Source organism: Maniola jurtina, chromosome 5 (genome assembly GCF_905333055.1).
Source record: "Maniola jurtina chromosome 5, ilManJurt1.1, whole genome shotgun sequence".
Lineage (NCBI taxonomy): Eukaryota > Metazoa > Arthropoda > Insecta > Lepidoptera > Nymphalidae > Maniola > Maniola jurtina.
In genome coordinates this window covers 11,019,663-11,034,534 of record NC_060033.1, presented here as the reverse complement: position 1 = coordinate 11,034,534, position 14,872 = coordinate 11,019,663, and the positions used below count along the sequence as shown (strand labels likewise).

The 14,872-nt window shown below is 35.4% G+C and overlaps 3 protein-coding genes across 4 annotated transcripts; 2 read left to right on the top strand and 1 right to left on the bottom strand.

Moving 5' to 3' along the window:
* Nucleotides 1–460: 460 nt before the first annotated feature.
* Nucleotides 461–4,546, top strand: LOC123865265 (40S ribosomal protein S12). The gene is made up of 6 exons (XM_045906219.1): nucleotides 461–509; nucleotides 643–680; nucleotides 1,111–1,245; nucleotides 2,389–2,491; nucleotides 3,554–3,655; nucleotides 4,442–4,546. The coding sequence occupies exons 2-6, from the start codon at nucleotides 664–666 to the stop codon at nucleotides 4,502–4,504; spliced, it is 420 nt and encodes a 139-aa protein (XP_045762175.1). The 5' UTR covers nucleotides 461–509; nucleotides 643–663; the 3' UTR covers nucleotides 4,505–4,546.
* A 2,143-nt stretch (nucleotides 4,547–6,689) lies between these two features.
* On the bottom strand, nucleotides 6,690–10,687 carry LOC123865245 (zinc finger MYND domain-containing protein 10). 2 transcript variants are annotated; one of them, XM_045906187.1, is made up of 11 exons: nucleotides 10,550–10,687; nucleotides 10,194–10,367; nucleotides 9,878–9,986; nucleotides 9,686–9,799; nucleotides 9,102–9,241; nucleotides 8,871–8,993; nucleotides 8,632–8,786; nucleotides 7,788–7,939; nucleotides 7,425–7,586; nucleotides 7,103–7,341; nucleotides 6,690–6,783 (listed from the first exon to the last, which is right to left on the bottom strand). In XM_045906187.1, exons 2-11 carry the CDS (start codon nucleotides 10,295–10,297, stop codon nucleotides 6,714–6,716), a joined length of 1,368 nt encoding a protein of 455 aa, XP_045762143.1. In that variant the 5' UTR covers nucleotides 10,298–10,367; nucleotides 10,550–10,687; the 3' UTR covers nucleotides 6,690–6,713. The 2 variants fall into 2 exon arrangements, with proteins under 2 accessions (XP_045762143.1, XP_045762142.1); XM_045906186.1 differs by lacking the exon at nucleotides 10,550–10,687 and having other exon boundaries at nucleotides 10,194–10,467.
* A 103-nt stretch (nucleotides 10,688–10,790) lies between these two features.
* LOC123865257 (60S ribosomal protein L7) lies at nucleotides 10,791–14,688 on the top strand. Its single transcript, XM_045906208.1, has 7 exons — nucleotides 10,791–10,900; nucleotides 11,567–11,714; nucleotides 12,279–12,398; nucleotides 12,540–12,629; nucleotides 13,002–13,145; nucleotides 13,654–13,803; nucleotides 14,526–14,688. The coding sequence occupies exons 2-7, from the start codon at nucleotides 11,571–11,573 to the stop codon at nucleotides 14,664–14,666; spliced, it is 789 nt and encodes a 262-aa protein (XP_045762164.1). The 5' UTR covers nucleotides 10,791–10,900; nucleotides 11,567–11,570; the 3' UTR covers nucleotides 14,667–14,688.
* Nucleotides 14,689–14,872: the final 184 nt, after the last annotated feature.

Here is a 14,872-nt window from a genome sequence, read left to right as displayed (position 1 = left end):
AAAATTGTTGTACCACCAAAACCGTATTTTTTCAATCTAAAGTTTAAAAAGACGTCGCAGCTATGTTTTATGGCGTCTATTAAAAAATACATCATAGTCTCATAATTTTACAGTAGTCACTTACTTTTGAAAAAAATTTACATTTTCATTTTGAAAACGTAAAATAAATAAAATAGTTACTAGAAGTTATTTTAAAAACGTTCAACATTTATTTTGTGGTTTATGCAACTTACCTGGGAGGTAACGAGATACTTATCAGTCATCACTAATTTCCTAATTATTATTAGTTCCGAGTACGCTATATGGCGACTATATGGCGCTATATGGCGACTGCATCACACTGTTATCAGTGCCAAAATTGCGAAAATCACGTTGCTTCAAAAATATGTTGGCAACCACAGGTCCAGCGTTTTTTTTATGGTCGGTGAAGTAGTGATATATTATTCTCTTTGGTTGGTAGTTTTATTAAACATAAACATGGCAACCCTAGTCTTTTTCCGGTACGCAAGGTAAAGTGCCAGAGTTTATTGTTGAATTTTTCTTAATCGAATGAAATTTCTGTGATCTTTTTACTTCTTGTGCTACCGAATATTCTGCCAATTCATTTATGAGTGCTATAATGTGTTTCATTCCCTATTTCAGGATTACAATCCATTATAAACCATGGCCGAAGTCGAAGTGTGAGTATTGTTTTGTATGATTAATTTATCTGAAAGTTTAGTGTAAACTAAATTTTTAGTACAATCTCATTTATGTATATGCATTTGCCTAGTCTCGGACCATAAAACTCTGAAAATTAGTGGCTAATTTCAAATCGTAAACATAACCTCTAAAAAACTTTTCACTCGTGTTTTAATGACCGAATCTATTCAGGCCAAAAATTAAATACTAGTGTATGGTTTATATATTTTGACAAAGTACTTATACAGATGTTACTAAAATCCGAATTTTGTCAAAAATCGTGTGTCAATGATGCATTATTTGGGAGAGCGCTGGGCTTAATCCTGTGACCTCTTTGCATCCATGCTCTCTAAGCATTGCATTAAAAAACTGGTATCTGTATTTAACCTATATGTTATAGATTACTTAATAGGTTCATTTTTATTTCAGTGAGGTACCAAACAACCCCGTTCTTAGTGGAGGTGCAATGGACGTGAATACAGCCCTCCAAGAAGTTCTGAAGACTGCACTCATTCACGGCGGACTTGTACATGGTCTCCATGAAGCAGCAAAGGCTCTTGATAAGTATGTAAAACACAATAAGTAATTGTACTTAATTGATAGGTACAAGGATTTATTGCCATGTTATTCTAGCATGTAATCAGTATTAGTTTATTTTTAGCAATGTTTGACTGCTTCTAATGTTGAATTTATCTATTTTCTAATATTTAATATTCATTTTTACAAGCACTTAGACAAGCATATTCACTTTAATCCACCAAAACAGATATGTGTACAATGTGCATTAAGCGATACGCACTGCCCACCTTCCTAGTATGTATGTATGTGTGCACTTTTCCTGCCTGTTTTGAAGTGGTAACTGGTAAGGCAGTTGGTGTATATTGCATGGTTCACATTGTACTAAACAGATTTGTCTGTTTTAGCAGATTACAATGCATTAAGCTTGTTGTTCCTTGAGTATCTATTTTCTTATAGAGAGATTATTAATGGATTCAATTGTTAAAGTTTTAAAATGCACTGAGCATTGGTATTTTATCCTTAAATATGTAAGGTTGCTGTAAAAACTTGTGTCAATTCTGTTAAAAATATCAAGTTGACCCTGATTATCTGGTTCATCTATACTAAAAGCCATTTACCAAGCCAAGCCAAGTACTCTCTGTAACTACTGCAGCAATATTGAAAATTCTTTCACCAATAGAAAGCTACATTCTTCCTGAGTGACATAGTCTATATTTTATTTTAAGCACTCGTGCGAAGCCCGAGCGAGTCACTAGTGTTAGAAAGAAATGTGTTGGCTGTAGAACTACACAAACATTCACTCTCCATGTTTCTGTTTTAGTCTCATGTTGAGTGGAAATATCTGCCTCAGCCTGTACTGGGGTGGATATACTCTTTAGCCTACATTAATGCATACACATAGTACCACATTTTTTGTTGCGTCAAGATTGTGGCCTCCCAAGTGTGCTACAAAAAAACTAGATGTACTTGAAAAATTCTTGGCTGAAACAATCTGTCTTTGGATTGTTGTGTCATCAATCATCATCATTCTTAGAACTTAAGCGAAAATTTGTGAATGAAGTTAGTAGATGTCAAGCTATGCTTATCAGCATGTTAGTAGAGTAGACTTTAAAAACTCTGCTTCAGCTGTGATTCCTAATGTGCCTTAATCTTTAAAATAAAATCTCTAACGGTAGTATATTTTTGCAGGAGACAAGCTGTGCTTTGCGTTCTCGCTGAAAACTGTGATGAGGCTGCATACAAAAAGTTAGTGCAGGCCCTTTGCAACGAGCATCAAATCCCCCTTGTTAAGGTAATAGACAATACATAGTAGTTAATTTTGACCAATATTTGTGTAAAAGACACTTCTGCTGTACAGTCCTGCTGTTCAAGCTACGCCCTCATATTTTGTATACTTTGATGTATTGATTTGATAGATATAATATCTCCCAACCATGTATTATAACTATATATTTTTTTGAAATAGAATGTATATCAACCTAACTAACAAAAATATTATGATGCAGCTTGATGTGCAAGACTTAAATGGTTAATATTTTAAAATTTATTATGATTATTTTATAGTTAATTGAATGCTAAACAAGTAGTCCAATCTGAAATTGCATCATGGTGATTTGTGCAGGTAGCATAATGATTAAATACACAAGTCTGGCTGAGATCTGTTTTAGTACTATGTGCGTTGTGTTCAGATTAGAGTACTTGTTTTGCACCAAACTGCTCCGCACGAGCCACCCTGCCCGCATGGCAGGGTTGGCCAAAGGAGCAAATATTGAAATGTGTGCCCCTATGGTGACTCACATCATGATGAGTCAACTTTCCTAGCACCCAGACATATATAATATTATACTGTTTCTAGGCTGTACATTTTCTTTTTATGTATATTCAAGTAAAAGTATCACCAGTAAGGTGATGAAGATAATCAACCTATTACTGAACACAGGTGTCAGATCTCTCAGTGATAAGGGCTTAGGCCATAGTGCGCCATGCTGGCCAAGTGCAGATTGGCAGTCTTCACACACAATTGAGAATATTATGAAGAACACAAGCATACAAGTTTCTTCACTGTGTTTTCTTCACTATTTAAACAAGTCATATAGTTTGATTGCTTAAAATGCGCATAACTTCGAAAAGTAAGAGGTGTGTGGCCAACATTCTGAATAAGAGTCTGACGTCTTAACCACTAGGCTATCACAGCCAGCAAAGTACATATAAGTATAGTACGCGACAGGTCTAGATGGCAATCGGGGTGGGGTTCCTTAAGTTCTCCCTGTTAAATCAAAAGTCCCTTCAAAATATGTGCCTATTCACCTTGAAATATACAAAACTTATGAATACTGAGCGGTGTTTGTTACAGGTCGATAATAACAAGAAACTTGGCGAATGGGCTGGCTTATGTAAAATTGACAAGGATGGCAAGGCGAGAAAGATTGTTGGATGTTCATGCGTAGTTATTAAAGTAAGTATATTTTTGACGGCCGAAATTGATAATCAATCCTCTAACTGTAATCTGTCAATAAATATAATCTGTCAGATGGTAATAGGCAACATTGTGATTTGTCAAAAATTGTATGGTCTTTATGGAAAGACACATTCAACAACATTGGACTCAATGACAGAGCAGTCTAAAGTGTGGAACTTGTTGGGATTATTGCAGTAAGCATTATGCGCTATGCACGAACGCTAACAACTTGTTTATAGGTTGTTTGTGTACATAACCGGCGCTATAGTGATACCGTGTGACCCTATGGTGTCGTGCCATTTGCACAGACAACTTTCCTATCACTCGAACAAGATTTTTTTTCTTGTCATGGCCTTAGGGGAAACATTTTTTTCGTAAAAACAAAATTTACGGAACCATATTATTTTGTTTCAAAAGGGTGTGTCATGGGACTCCCTTTCAAAGGGAAACGAAAAACTGACTAACTGATCTATCAAAGCACAGCTCAAACTACTGGACGAATTAGACCGAAGGCTATTATGACGTAGACATCCGCTAAGGATTTTTGTAAATTCAACCTAGGGGTTGAATTTTCAAAAATTTGTAAGGACAAAGGTAAATCGTCCAGTCGGATGAAGTCTCAGCCAAAGCTAGTATGTGAAGCAACAACCGCCGCGTGAAGATTCCCTTTTCCTATTTAGGCCACCATGGCAAACTGCTGTAAAGAAGCCTTAGCTTCACTTCTAAGACTAATTTCTCAGTTCAAGTTTCTCTCCTATAATCTTTATTATTTATTGTCTACAGGACTTTGGCGAGGAGACACCAGCGCTGGATGTGCTGAAAGACTACTTGAAGTCCTCAAGCTAATCTTTAGGTGTAATGTCTTAAATAAAAACCCCAAAAAAATCATGTTTTGTTTTATTATTTAACAATACCATTAGTGATGGGATAATACACAAGCTAAAATAATTATGCGTTCAGCATCAACTAAGTTACCACTATGGTCAGCAATAAACTGGATTTTTATTAAACTAGCTTTTTAAAGTTAAAAAAACAGACTTGCAGTGCACGGCAGGAATTTACATTACACAATTTCATTGTCAATTGCACGTATAAACGTCTAATTTGTAAGGCATGGTTTGTGAAATTAGATGATTGATGAAACTAATTTCGTAATGTAAATCCCGCTTTATAACAACTAAAACTCATCTTGCTATTTATGCATACAGTCGTAATTTGGTGTGAAGACCAAAACAATAGAGACCCGTGCCGCTTCGGTTGTCTATTTTCATCTGCAGGTCTGCGTTTTCCCTTTAAATACCCACATCCACCAAAGTGAAGGGTAGACTACAGGCCCATGTTTAAAAATGGGTGGGTCATATGAACCACCAGGTGACGTAAACAGGACGATATAAGAGCATAAAATAATAAGTTTCAGCACTATGCCGTCACTTGTAAGCTGTCCAACAGAGTGCTGGTGAGAATTGAAAAGTGCAGGTAGAGTGAGTACATTTTGGTCATATATTTTTGTACGGCATTTTTACCATCGATAGATCCATGAAAAATAATAAGAAAGCGCGCAGTGCCGTAAAAAAATGGTGCGCCACAAAGTCAGTAAATGTTTTGATTTTCTGACAATTTCCGGGGTAAATTTGGTCATTTAATTCTGTACGGCACTAGTTTCATACTGTTTCAATACAGCCTCTAATCCATTATTCCGCAACGCCGTACAAAAATCATACGACAAGGGGAAAAAATTGAGGGTAGCAACCCCCTTTCTTTCCGTGGTCCGGGGGGTGATTTGAAACAACATAAAATTAATTTATTTTGAAAGTGTTTTATGCATAGATAATATTTTTTTACATGCCGTACATTTTCGTTGGTCCAAAGGTTTGTAGGGGATGTGGATATTATATACACACCCGTTCACTTCAGTTAGACGGCATAGTGATTTTATCATATTATCAATTGTTCTCTTCAAAAATATGTTAATGCCGTACAGTATCAGATGGCCATAAAGTACTACACCCTTAAAATGGTAGCGTCATTTTCATCAGCCTAAAAGATATGGTCTGCATTAAAATGTACGGCATAATTTTTTCCTAATTTATTTATCTTAATACTATTTAAAACAAGGGAAAAGCGTAGAAAATTGCTATATTTTATTAATCTATGAATATTTAAACTTTTGCAATAATTTGAAAAATTTCAGTTTTTGTATTTATCTATAATTTTTTTTAGAACAGTTTCTTTTGAACGGCAATACTATATAACAATAGTATTTTACACTATCATGTTAAAAAAAAAGTTGCCGTACAGAGTCAAATGATTTTACAGCTTTAAAAATTAAGTATACCATGAAATTAAGATAATTATTGATACACATTCAAATGAACACTAATTTTTTTTACGGCATTATTTTTAATAGTACTTTTGAGTGCTAGATAATGTTTTGGAACCAAAGCCGTACTTTCTCAAATCACCCCCCGGACCACGGAAAGAGAGGGAGTTGCTACCCTCAATTTTTTCCCCTTGTCGCATGATTTTTGTACGGCGTTGCGGAATAATGGATTAGAGGCTGTATTGAAACAGTATGAAACTAGTGCCGTACAGAATTAAATGACCAAATTTACCCCGGAAATTGTCAGAAAATCAAAACATTTACTGACTTTGTGGCGCACCATTTTTTTACGGCACTGCGCGCTTTCTTATTATTTTTCATGGATCTATCGATGGTAAAAATGCCGTACAAAAATATATGACCAAAATGTACTCACTCTACCTGCACTTTTCAATTCTCACCAGCACTCTGTTGGACAGCTTACAAGTGACGGCATAGTGCTGAAACTTATTATTTTATGCTCTTATATCGTCCTGTATACGTCACCTGGTGGTTCATATGACCCACCCATTTTTAAACATGGGCCTGTAGTCTAGGGTTTTCATAAGTAATCAATTTTGTAGGCTTCTTTCGTGTACTTAGGAATATTATTAAAAATAAAAGAGCATCCCAGGGTCCCATCTGGTAGAATAACAAAGCTTTTGATTCTTTGAGTTTCTCTTGAAATATGTGAGATCACACGCACAGTTTGGAAAACTGGTCGCAGATTTCTTTATGTTTTGGCCATTGTTGCACCTGACATTCTCTGTAAAATTAATGAAAACGCTGCTTCTTTTGCTGGGTTAAGTATGTACCTGCCTAACCTAAATAAGTCACATATTAATTAAGTTCTTTAAACTTTTGAAACTTTAATTTGAAAAAAGGCGGTAAATTATTTGATTCATAGCTTCTAGTTTTTTTTATTTCTCTGACTTCCAGCTTCCAGCTTTTTGGTCATCGACCAAAACAATGTTGCCATTTGAAATACATAAATTGTAAATAAATGATGTATGCATTATGTTGTAAAGAACTAATCATGGATGTAATATTATTGACTCAAAATTAATTAGTTACGTAGAAATTACCTGCCACAATACCATTCCGTCTTGCATCTCGAACATTTTTTACTAGCCTTATCACCGCATTTAGCGCATTTCGCGCCACCACTGTCGAGCGCTAGAGCAGCATCACTAGTATACGATTCTAGAAGCTTCTTTGCCATATTTCTTGACGCTTCTGAGCCATCCAGATGGAAATGTTCTAGTTGATCTTTTGCTAATGATTTTGTTCTTTTATGCACTTCTTTCAAGTATGCTTGTTTTATCTATATTTAGGAACGAAGTAGGTAACTAGATAGTTAGTTATTTAAATATTTATTTTAAAACTTATAAAAAGCTGACAAAATACCTGAGGTACGATTTCGATGAGCGTGCACCCTGGATTCTTAACGCCATTAGTGCGATTGTGAACGCTGGAATAATCGCCCACAGCAAGTTGGCATAGGAACATCTTGAGATCACCCAAAGGTGGTATTTGGTCCAGAACCGTATCTGTTATTTTCGCTTGGAGCTGGCAAGATCAGGTAATTATTTCATGAAAACTATAATAATAATTTGAGGAACAGCTAAAGATCAATCATTCAATTTTCGTGAGTAGAGCTGACATATGGACGAGAAATCCATACTAAATTAAATGATTCGTTTACCTATCTAGTAGACTAGAGGCTCTGCATGCTCTAGCTAGTCAGGTGAGGTACTTGATAAAAATTACCGAGCAGAATGCTGACCGACGGCACTCGTCTATAGTGTAATGATGGGGCAGACGCGGTTCCAGAAGCAACTGCCGAAGGCACAGCCAAAGTTGTGCTTCGCTGCGGTGTAGTTGGGTGATATCCTCTGCAGACGGCTTCGACCAACGACCGACTGGTAGATTGCAATAATAAATATTACCAAAAGGGAAAGAGAGGATAAATTAATAAATAGACCATATTAAAAGAGTCAAATAAGAAAAATAAAACCGACTTCAAAAACGACAAACACTAAAAAGTAAAAAATAACTTTTGTTTAGCTACACGTGTAATGTACCTAGGTATGAAGTCGAGCGAGCATATTAAAACAAAATTAGAAATCCAAGAGTGAAGCTCGCCCGACTTCATACCTAGGTACATTACACGTGTAGCTAAACAAAAGTTATTTTTTACTTTTTAGTGTTTGTCGTTTTTGAAGTCGGTTTTATTTTTCTTTTGAAAATTTTTTATTTCACAATTTTTAGTGGCCCCACTGTACTATAATATGCTGTGCCCAGTTAAAACCCTACTGTTTACTAAGCTATTACACTGATCGCGAGCAATTTGCTCCTATCCATTGAGGAGTTCTGTTCTCCATCTCCGAAGATATTCATCAGATCTTCACCAAATTTATATGAGACCACCTGCACAGTATACCCTTTCAAACAAAAAAAAAATTTTGCAAATCGGTCCAGGGGTTTTTGAGTAATCGGGGAACATACATAAAAAATATAAAAAAAAAAATAAAAAAAAAAAAAAAAAAGATTCCGACGAATTGAGAACCTCCTCCTTTTTTGGAAGTCGGTTAAAAAGAGACAATTGGCTTACAATTGAATATTTGAAGTTCTCCTTTATCATCAACTCGTCTCCATGGTTCTAATTGTATAAGATGGCACAGAATGGAGGGCACGTCATATGTCTTGTACAAATTACTTGATATTGATGCACCCACTCCTACTACCTCCATATGTTCGGCTAGATAGCTAGAAAAATCACACAAAAAAAAAGTACTAAAACTCAAGGTACAGGCTGGCGTAAATTTCATATAAAAGAAGCTATCTGCTTACCGGACGATAGAGATGCATCTCATGCTGATATCAAATTGTAGGTCCTTTTTTTGACGCTCTAATTCCTCAGCTGCTGTTTCACAGTCCAGCTGCTGGGCTGATAGTGGCTTTAAATAACCATTGCTGAAATTATGGAACATTGTTCACAGTTGACCAGTAAACGTATAATTTTACAAGCTTATTGGCGCATCTATACAGCAGTCTTCGTGCTAAATGATTACTAAATCTTACTTGATAAGCGCGACAAGGGCAGTCAGCTGATCGACAGCGTAATGAAGCAGATCAATGACCACTTCACTGATGCACTGGGCACCATCTTCATGAAATAACACGGTTTCGAGCAGCCCTACGGCCGCCGCTTCGTGATACAACTGAGAAAACAATTTTTTATGTTTTAGTTTAAAAAGACTCAAATTGTAAAATTGCTGATCCGTGATATGACAGAGGCCGATCAGAGTTATTTATCCATACTACCTACCTGATATTATAAATGAAAAAGTGTGTATGTGTGAGAAACTGTCGGTTAGCATTTCATGGACAGATTAGACATAGCATTAGCATTCTTTCTGGAGACGAATATAAAATATTACATCGGAATTTTAATAACTTATTTGCACGATGTCGTGGCTGGCCATCAAGCTAGTTTTATGTAAAGGCGTGTGGACTAGCGTGTCTTGTTGCGGTTTATTGTGCGATTCGATTGATCGAGCATCGCAGAAGAGAGCGTTGCGATAGTCATGACTTTACAGTTTTACACAAGGAAATAGTACTGTACGACCTTATTTATTGTTAAACTTCTAATATATATAACTTACCACCATATAAATTCCAAAAGTATTAGCGGGCGCTGGTTCCATTTTCATAATTTGCGGGTAGATTTTCAAACGCCATACTTGAATACATATTGCTTCATGAACTAAAATAGATAACTGGGAAAAACAACATCACTTAAACATGTCGATGAATAACTTTATGTACCTACTGACAAATAATTATAATAGATTCACCTTCCCATACGAGATTAAGGTTTCCTTAGTTAACTCTTCTTGCATAGATGACGCTTCTAAAACCGCTTGCTGATTTAGTTTCTGTAGCCGGATATGCCAATCAATCCATCTAAAAGAAAAATATAATAAGCTAATGAGTTCTATTATCTGGCTCGAAGGACCAAATTATCACAGTAAACAGATTTGTCTTAACCGCGATTTTGCGATTAAAAAGTGTTGATACACAGATTAATACTTCAAATGGTTTATGATAATTATGAGCAAAATTCTACTGTCTTAAACTCGTAAATTTTAAATACTTATTGAGTACACATACGCTTGATTTCCGATTGACTCTATGCGCCAAGGTTCCATGGTCTGAACGAACATATCTAATTCTCCGACGTCTAGGGCAGCAAGCTGGACTTCATTTCCCCCCATTTTATTTCAAGTTAGAACAATTGGTTCCTAATTAAATTGGTAAGTTATTTTATTTAATTACCTACCTAAACTGAATAAGACGTTTTCTATCAGAGTACATCAAAAACTTTCGATTTATTTACTTGTTGTTATGGAAACTGTAATTATAGCATAATATCAAAGGCTTAGGTATTTAGCATAGACATTTTATATTTAGCCCATAGATATGATAGCCATTGATTTAGCCTTATCTAACCAACTAAGTGAACTAACCCATATCTATACCTAATTTTTAGCAAAACCTTCTTGTTTTCAATTGATGAAAATAATCAGTGTAAGTATTTCTTGATGGTAAATTATTTTGACGATTCAAAAACGCTTGTAAAAGTCTAATTGAATAAAAATACTTATATTCTATTATAATTACTACCTAGGTAGTTAGTTATTCATGATTCATTCAAACTTTAGAGCACAGACCACCAATAGAATATTAATAAATGTTGCCAGTTGCAAATCTTCAATATGGCGACTACCGGAACTTCAGAAGTCTATGGTTTCTCTGTCGTGTCTCTGTCTTTCTTTCTAAAATTTGACACACGTGCCGCGTGGAGTTTTGCCTCGCAGGTTGTTAAATTTTTAAATATTACCTATCTTATTTAGTACTAGTCTGACAATATTTTAATAAGAAATAACAACATAATGATATTATAAATATAGAGTTCACGAAATTTGTGAAAAGTGCAAGTTATACCAAGTGCTTACTGTCCTGCGTGCCAACCACCTTGGTTACTGTTTATATTTTATTAGATAAATCTATAGGATGTGCTTTAAATATCTCAAAGCTCACTTTGATTATGTAGGATTTTTTTTGGACGTTTAAGGGTTTCTGTATTTTCTATTGACAAGTTTTCTAACCTCTAAAATGCATGCTATTACTACTTGCACTTGTCAGCAATTCATGAGAAAACAATACCATATAAATATAGTAAACAAAAGTAGCTGTTCGTTCTAGTAGCTCAAGATTTCTATAAATTTAATACCTACATAAAGCTTGTTTACTCAACCTACAAGTTCATCAAGTGAATTTTATCATCATTAACTTGCTGTATTTACCCTGTTCTTATGCCAAACTCGTGGGTTTACACCTCCTGCTAACTTCACTCGCAACTTGTTCTGCTACCAATGGTATTTTATTTGTGAGTGGCAGTTAAACAGGTGTTAACCTCCAGTATGAATTATACCAGCTATCCATATCAATTATCTAATTATAATATCAATTAACCAATTTAGCACAATGGTGGCGATAACGGAGAAGACGGCTCCGGCCGAGAAGAAGGTAGCAAAGGGTAAGGAAGACAGCAAGAAGCTCCCCGCTGTTCCAGAGTCAGTGCTCAAGCACCGCAAACGCAGAGAGGCTCTACGCGCTCGCCGCATTCAGGTATTTATCTATAATTCTTTAAAGAATGCCTGTAAAACTAGACCTAGGCAACAAAACTAGAATCCAGAATTGTGAACACAAAAAAATACATTACACTATATTTTACATTGTACTGAATGATTTTAGATACAAATGGTGCTGTTCTTTGCATTTGTATTTATTTATTTGCAAGAAACATTGTATACATAAATAGTATAATCTTGGTAATGAACAGATGATAAGTTGTTACATCTAGGAATATTTAGGTAGCAATAACTATTTAGGTTACATCATATTGTACACACTACATGATATTCTCTATCCTACCATGTAATACTTTACATGGTAGGTAGGTGGTAATCATCTTATGAAAGATAAAGCCACATGCTATCTGAAAATACATGATCGTGATAATTATAATAAATCGGAGTCAGTTAACGTTTCATAAGGCCCTATAGCACTGCATAGCCGCATCACCAAAGAGACATGCCCAGAATTAGTATGAATGAGCTGCTATTTTATCTACTTTATACTTTATAAATCTACTTTGTACTGTACAGTAATAAAAAAAAACATTGTTTTCAGGTTACAATCAAACGGCGTTCAGCTGCCATCAAGAAAAAGAAGGAAATCTTCAAACGGGCTGAACAGTATGTTAAGGAATACCGCATTAAGGAGCGTGATGAAATCAGACTAGTAAGACAGGTGAGTCTAAAAACTGCTGGAAATAACATGAAATTTAATGTTACCCATCTCATCACCCATATGGTTTGACTGAATTCAACCAAAAAAAGTCACAATCTTTGACTTTGTTTATTTAGCATGAATATGTATGAATAATTCCAGGCACGCAACAGAGGCAACTACTATGTACCCGGTGAAGCCAAGCTTGCATTTGTTATGCGTATCCGTGGTATCAATCAGGTCTCACCTAAGGTAAGAGGCATTTCACTTTTTGATTGTTATTTTAGGAGCTGGGATTAGAACAAAACAGTGTAATTGAACGAAATTTACAGGAGTAGCAAAAAAAACCGAATGAAACCTCTTGAAACAACTTTACCCATATTATAAATGCGATTAGTGTGCTTGTTTGTTCTTCAATCACGCTGCAACGGCGATATGCGTGATTTTTTGCATCGATATAATGAGATCTGGAAAGTAACTCTAGCTACTCTTTATTCCGGAAACTCCAAAGTTCCCAAAGGATTTTGAAAGTCTGATTTATGGGCACCAACTAGTACTGTAATATTTTTTACAATGTTATATACATTACCATATCTATTTTTATCTAAGATGATTTTATTCTAGGTTCGCAAAGTGCTCAAGCTGTTCAGGCTAAGACAAATCAACAATGGTGTTTTCATCAAACTGAACAAAGCCACAGTGAACATGCTTCGTATTGCCGAGCCTTACATCACATGGGGCTATCCCAACCTTAAGAGCGTGCGGGAGGTAAAGTCTTTTCTTTTTTTATCAACACAAACTAAAGCCTACTATGCACTGCAATTTTATATGTTGATGAACTTCATCAGAAACCTTAGCCTGACTCTTGATTGCAATCCCATCTGGTGGTAAGTGATGATGCAGCCTAAGATGGAAAAGATAAGACAGACTACCCAACGAAATCAGCCGGATGTACTGAAGAGTTTCAATTGTATCCACAAATTGAAATTGATCAACTGACTTGAGATTGTTCTGTGCATGTGCACACAATATACGATAAAACTACTTTCTTCAGTTTGACCTTGGACTTCACTTTGTTATATTTTTAGATCAAAATCTCATATTAGCTATGTGATTTTGTTCTTTTGAACTAGCAAGTAGCACATATGCTTCAGAACAGGTTTGTGCCTGTACCTTTTGAAATTGAACAAAATGGGTTCAAAAATAATAGTTCTATAAAATCAGCAGATTTTGCATGTATAGTGACAAAATGTTAATGTAATTTTTCTTATTTTAGCTTATCTACAAGCGGGGCTTTGCCAAAGTGAACGGCCAAAGAGTTCCCATCTCTTCCAACAAGATCATTGAAGACAAACTTGGCAAAAACAACATCATCTGTGTGGAGGACCTCATCCACGAAATCTTCACTGTTGGTGACAAGTTCAAGGTAAACATAACTATAACTAGCGGTTATGCCCTGTACTGAAATTTCACATCTATAAATTTTAGAGCCATCTGTATGACAAGACACCATAATTTTTTTTTTCTCTCGTCTGGCTTTTACAATGATTAGCCAATGTCAAGTTTGTAGTTATTTGTAACTAGTTAGCTAAACTATACAAGTATGGACCCCGTCTGTACCGGCGCTCGCCGACATACGCACGGCACCCCCTTAGAGCGCTTTCCAGTCAGTTTTAACAAAAATAAAACACTCCAAAAAGTCACAACACGCGCGCCAGCAAACGCCACCACAGACGAAGTCCACCATAAATTAAGTTCAACTATAAATTTTAGAGCCATCTGTATGACAAGACACCATAAATTAATTTCAAATTCGACAATTATTGCAAAGTTTCTATAGAAAGTTTCATCTGTGGAAACTTTGGGCACTTGCCCGATTTTTCATGCACAAATGATTGCTGATGAGACTTATAAATATGGTACTTGTATATATAACTTATTGTAACTTAGCGGCTGTGTGGAAAAAGGATTTAAAATTTACTCATTTTCATTTATGAGTAGATATCTTTAGTTGCTTACAGCTTGATTGGAATCCAAATGCATATTGTTGTTATTTTTTCTTTTACATACTCACTGCAAATAAATTTTAATGAAATTCCAATATTTTAAGTCAACCATGGAGTTACAAAAAAAATCTCTTTGTTTCAGTATGCTAGCAATTTCCTGTGGCCCTTCAAACTCAACAACCCAACTGGGGGCTGGCGCAAGAAGACCATTCACTACGTCGACGGCGGCGACTTCGGAAACCGTGAGGACAAGATCAACGAGCTACTTAAGCGAATGGTCTAAATAAAATAGGATTTAATATTAATACTTGACTTTTATTTATATGGAATACACACCTAATTAATTTTCATATTAGTTTTGCATCATGAAATTCAGTTCAACACAGTTTAGTAATATGTCTTTTGTGATGAGATAAACATGCAATAATATTTTCCTTTTCTCCATGATCTTATTTTATTTTGAATGAATTTACTTAAAACCTGTTGTTT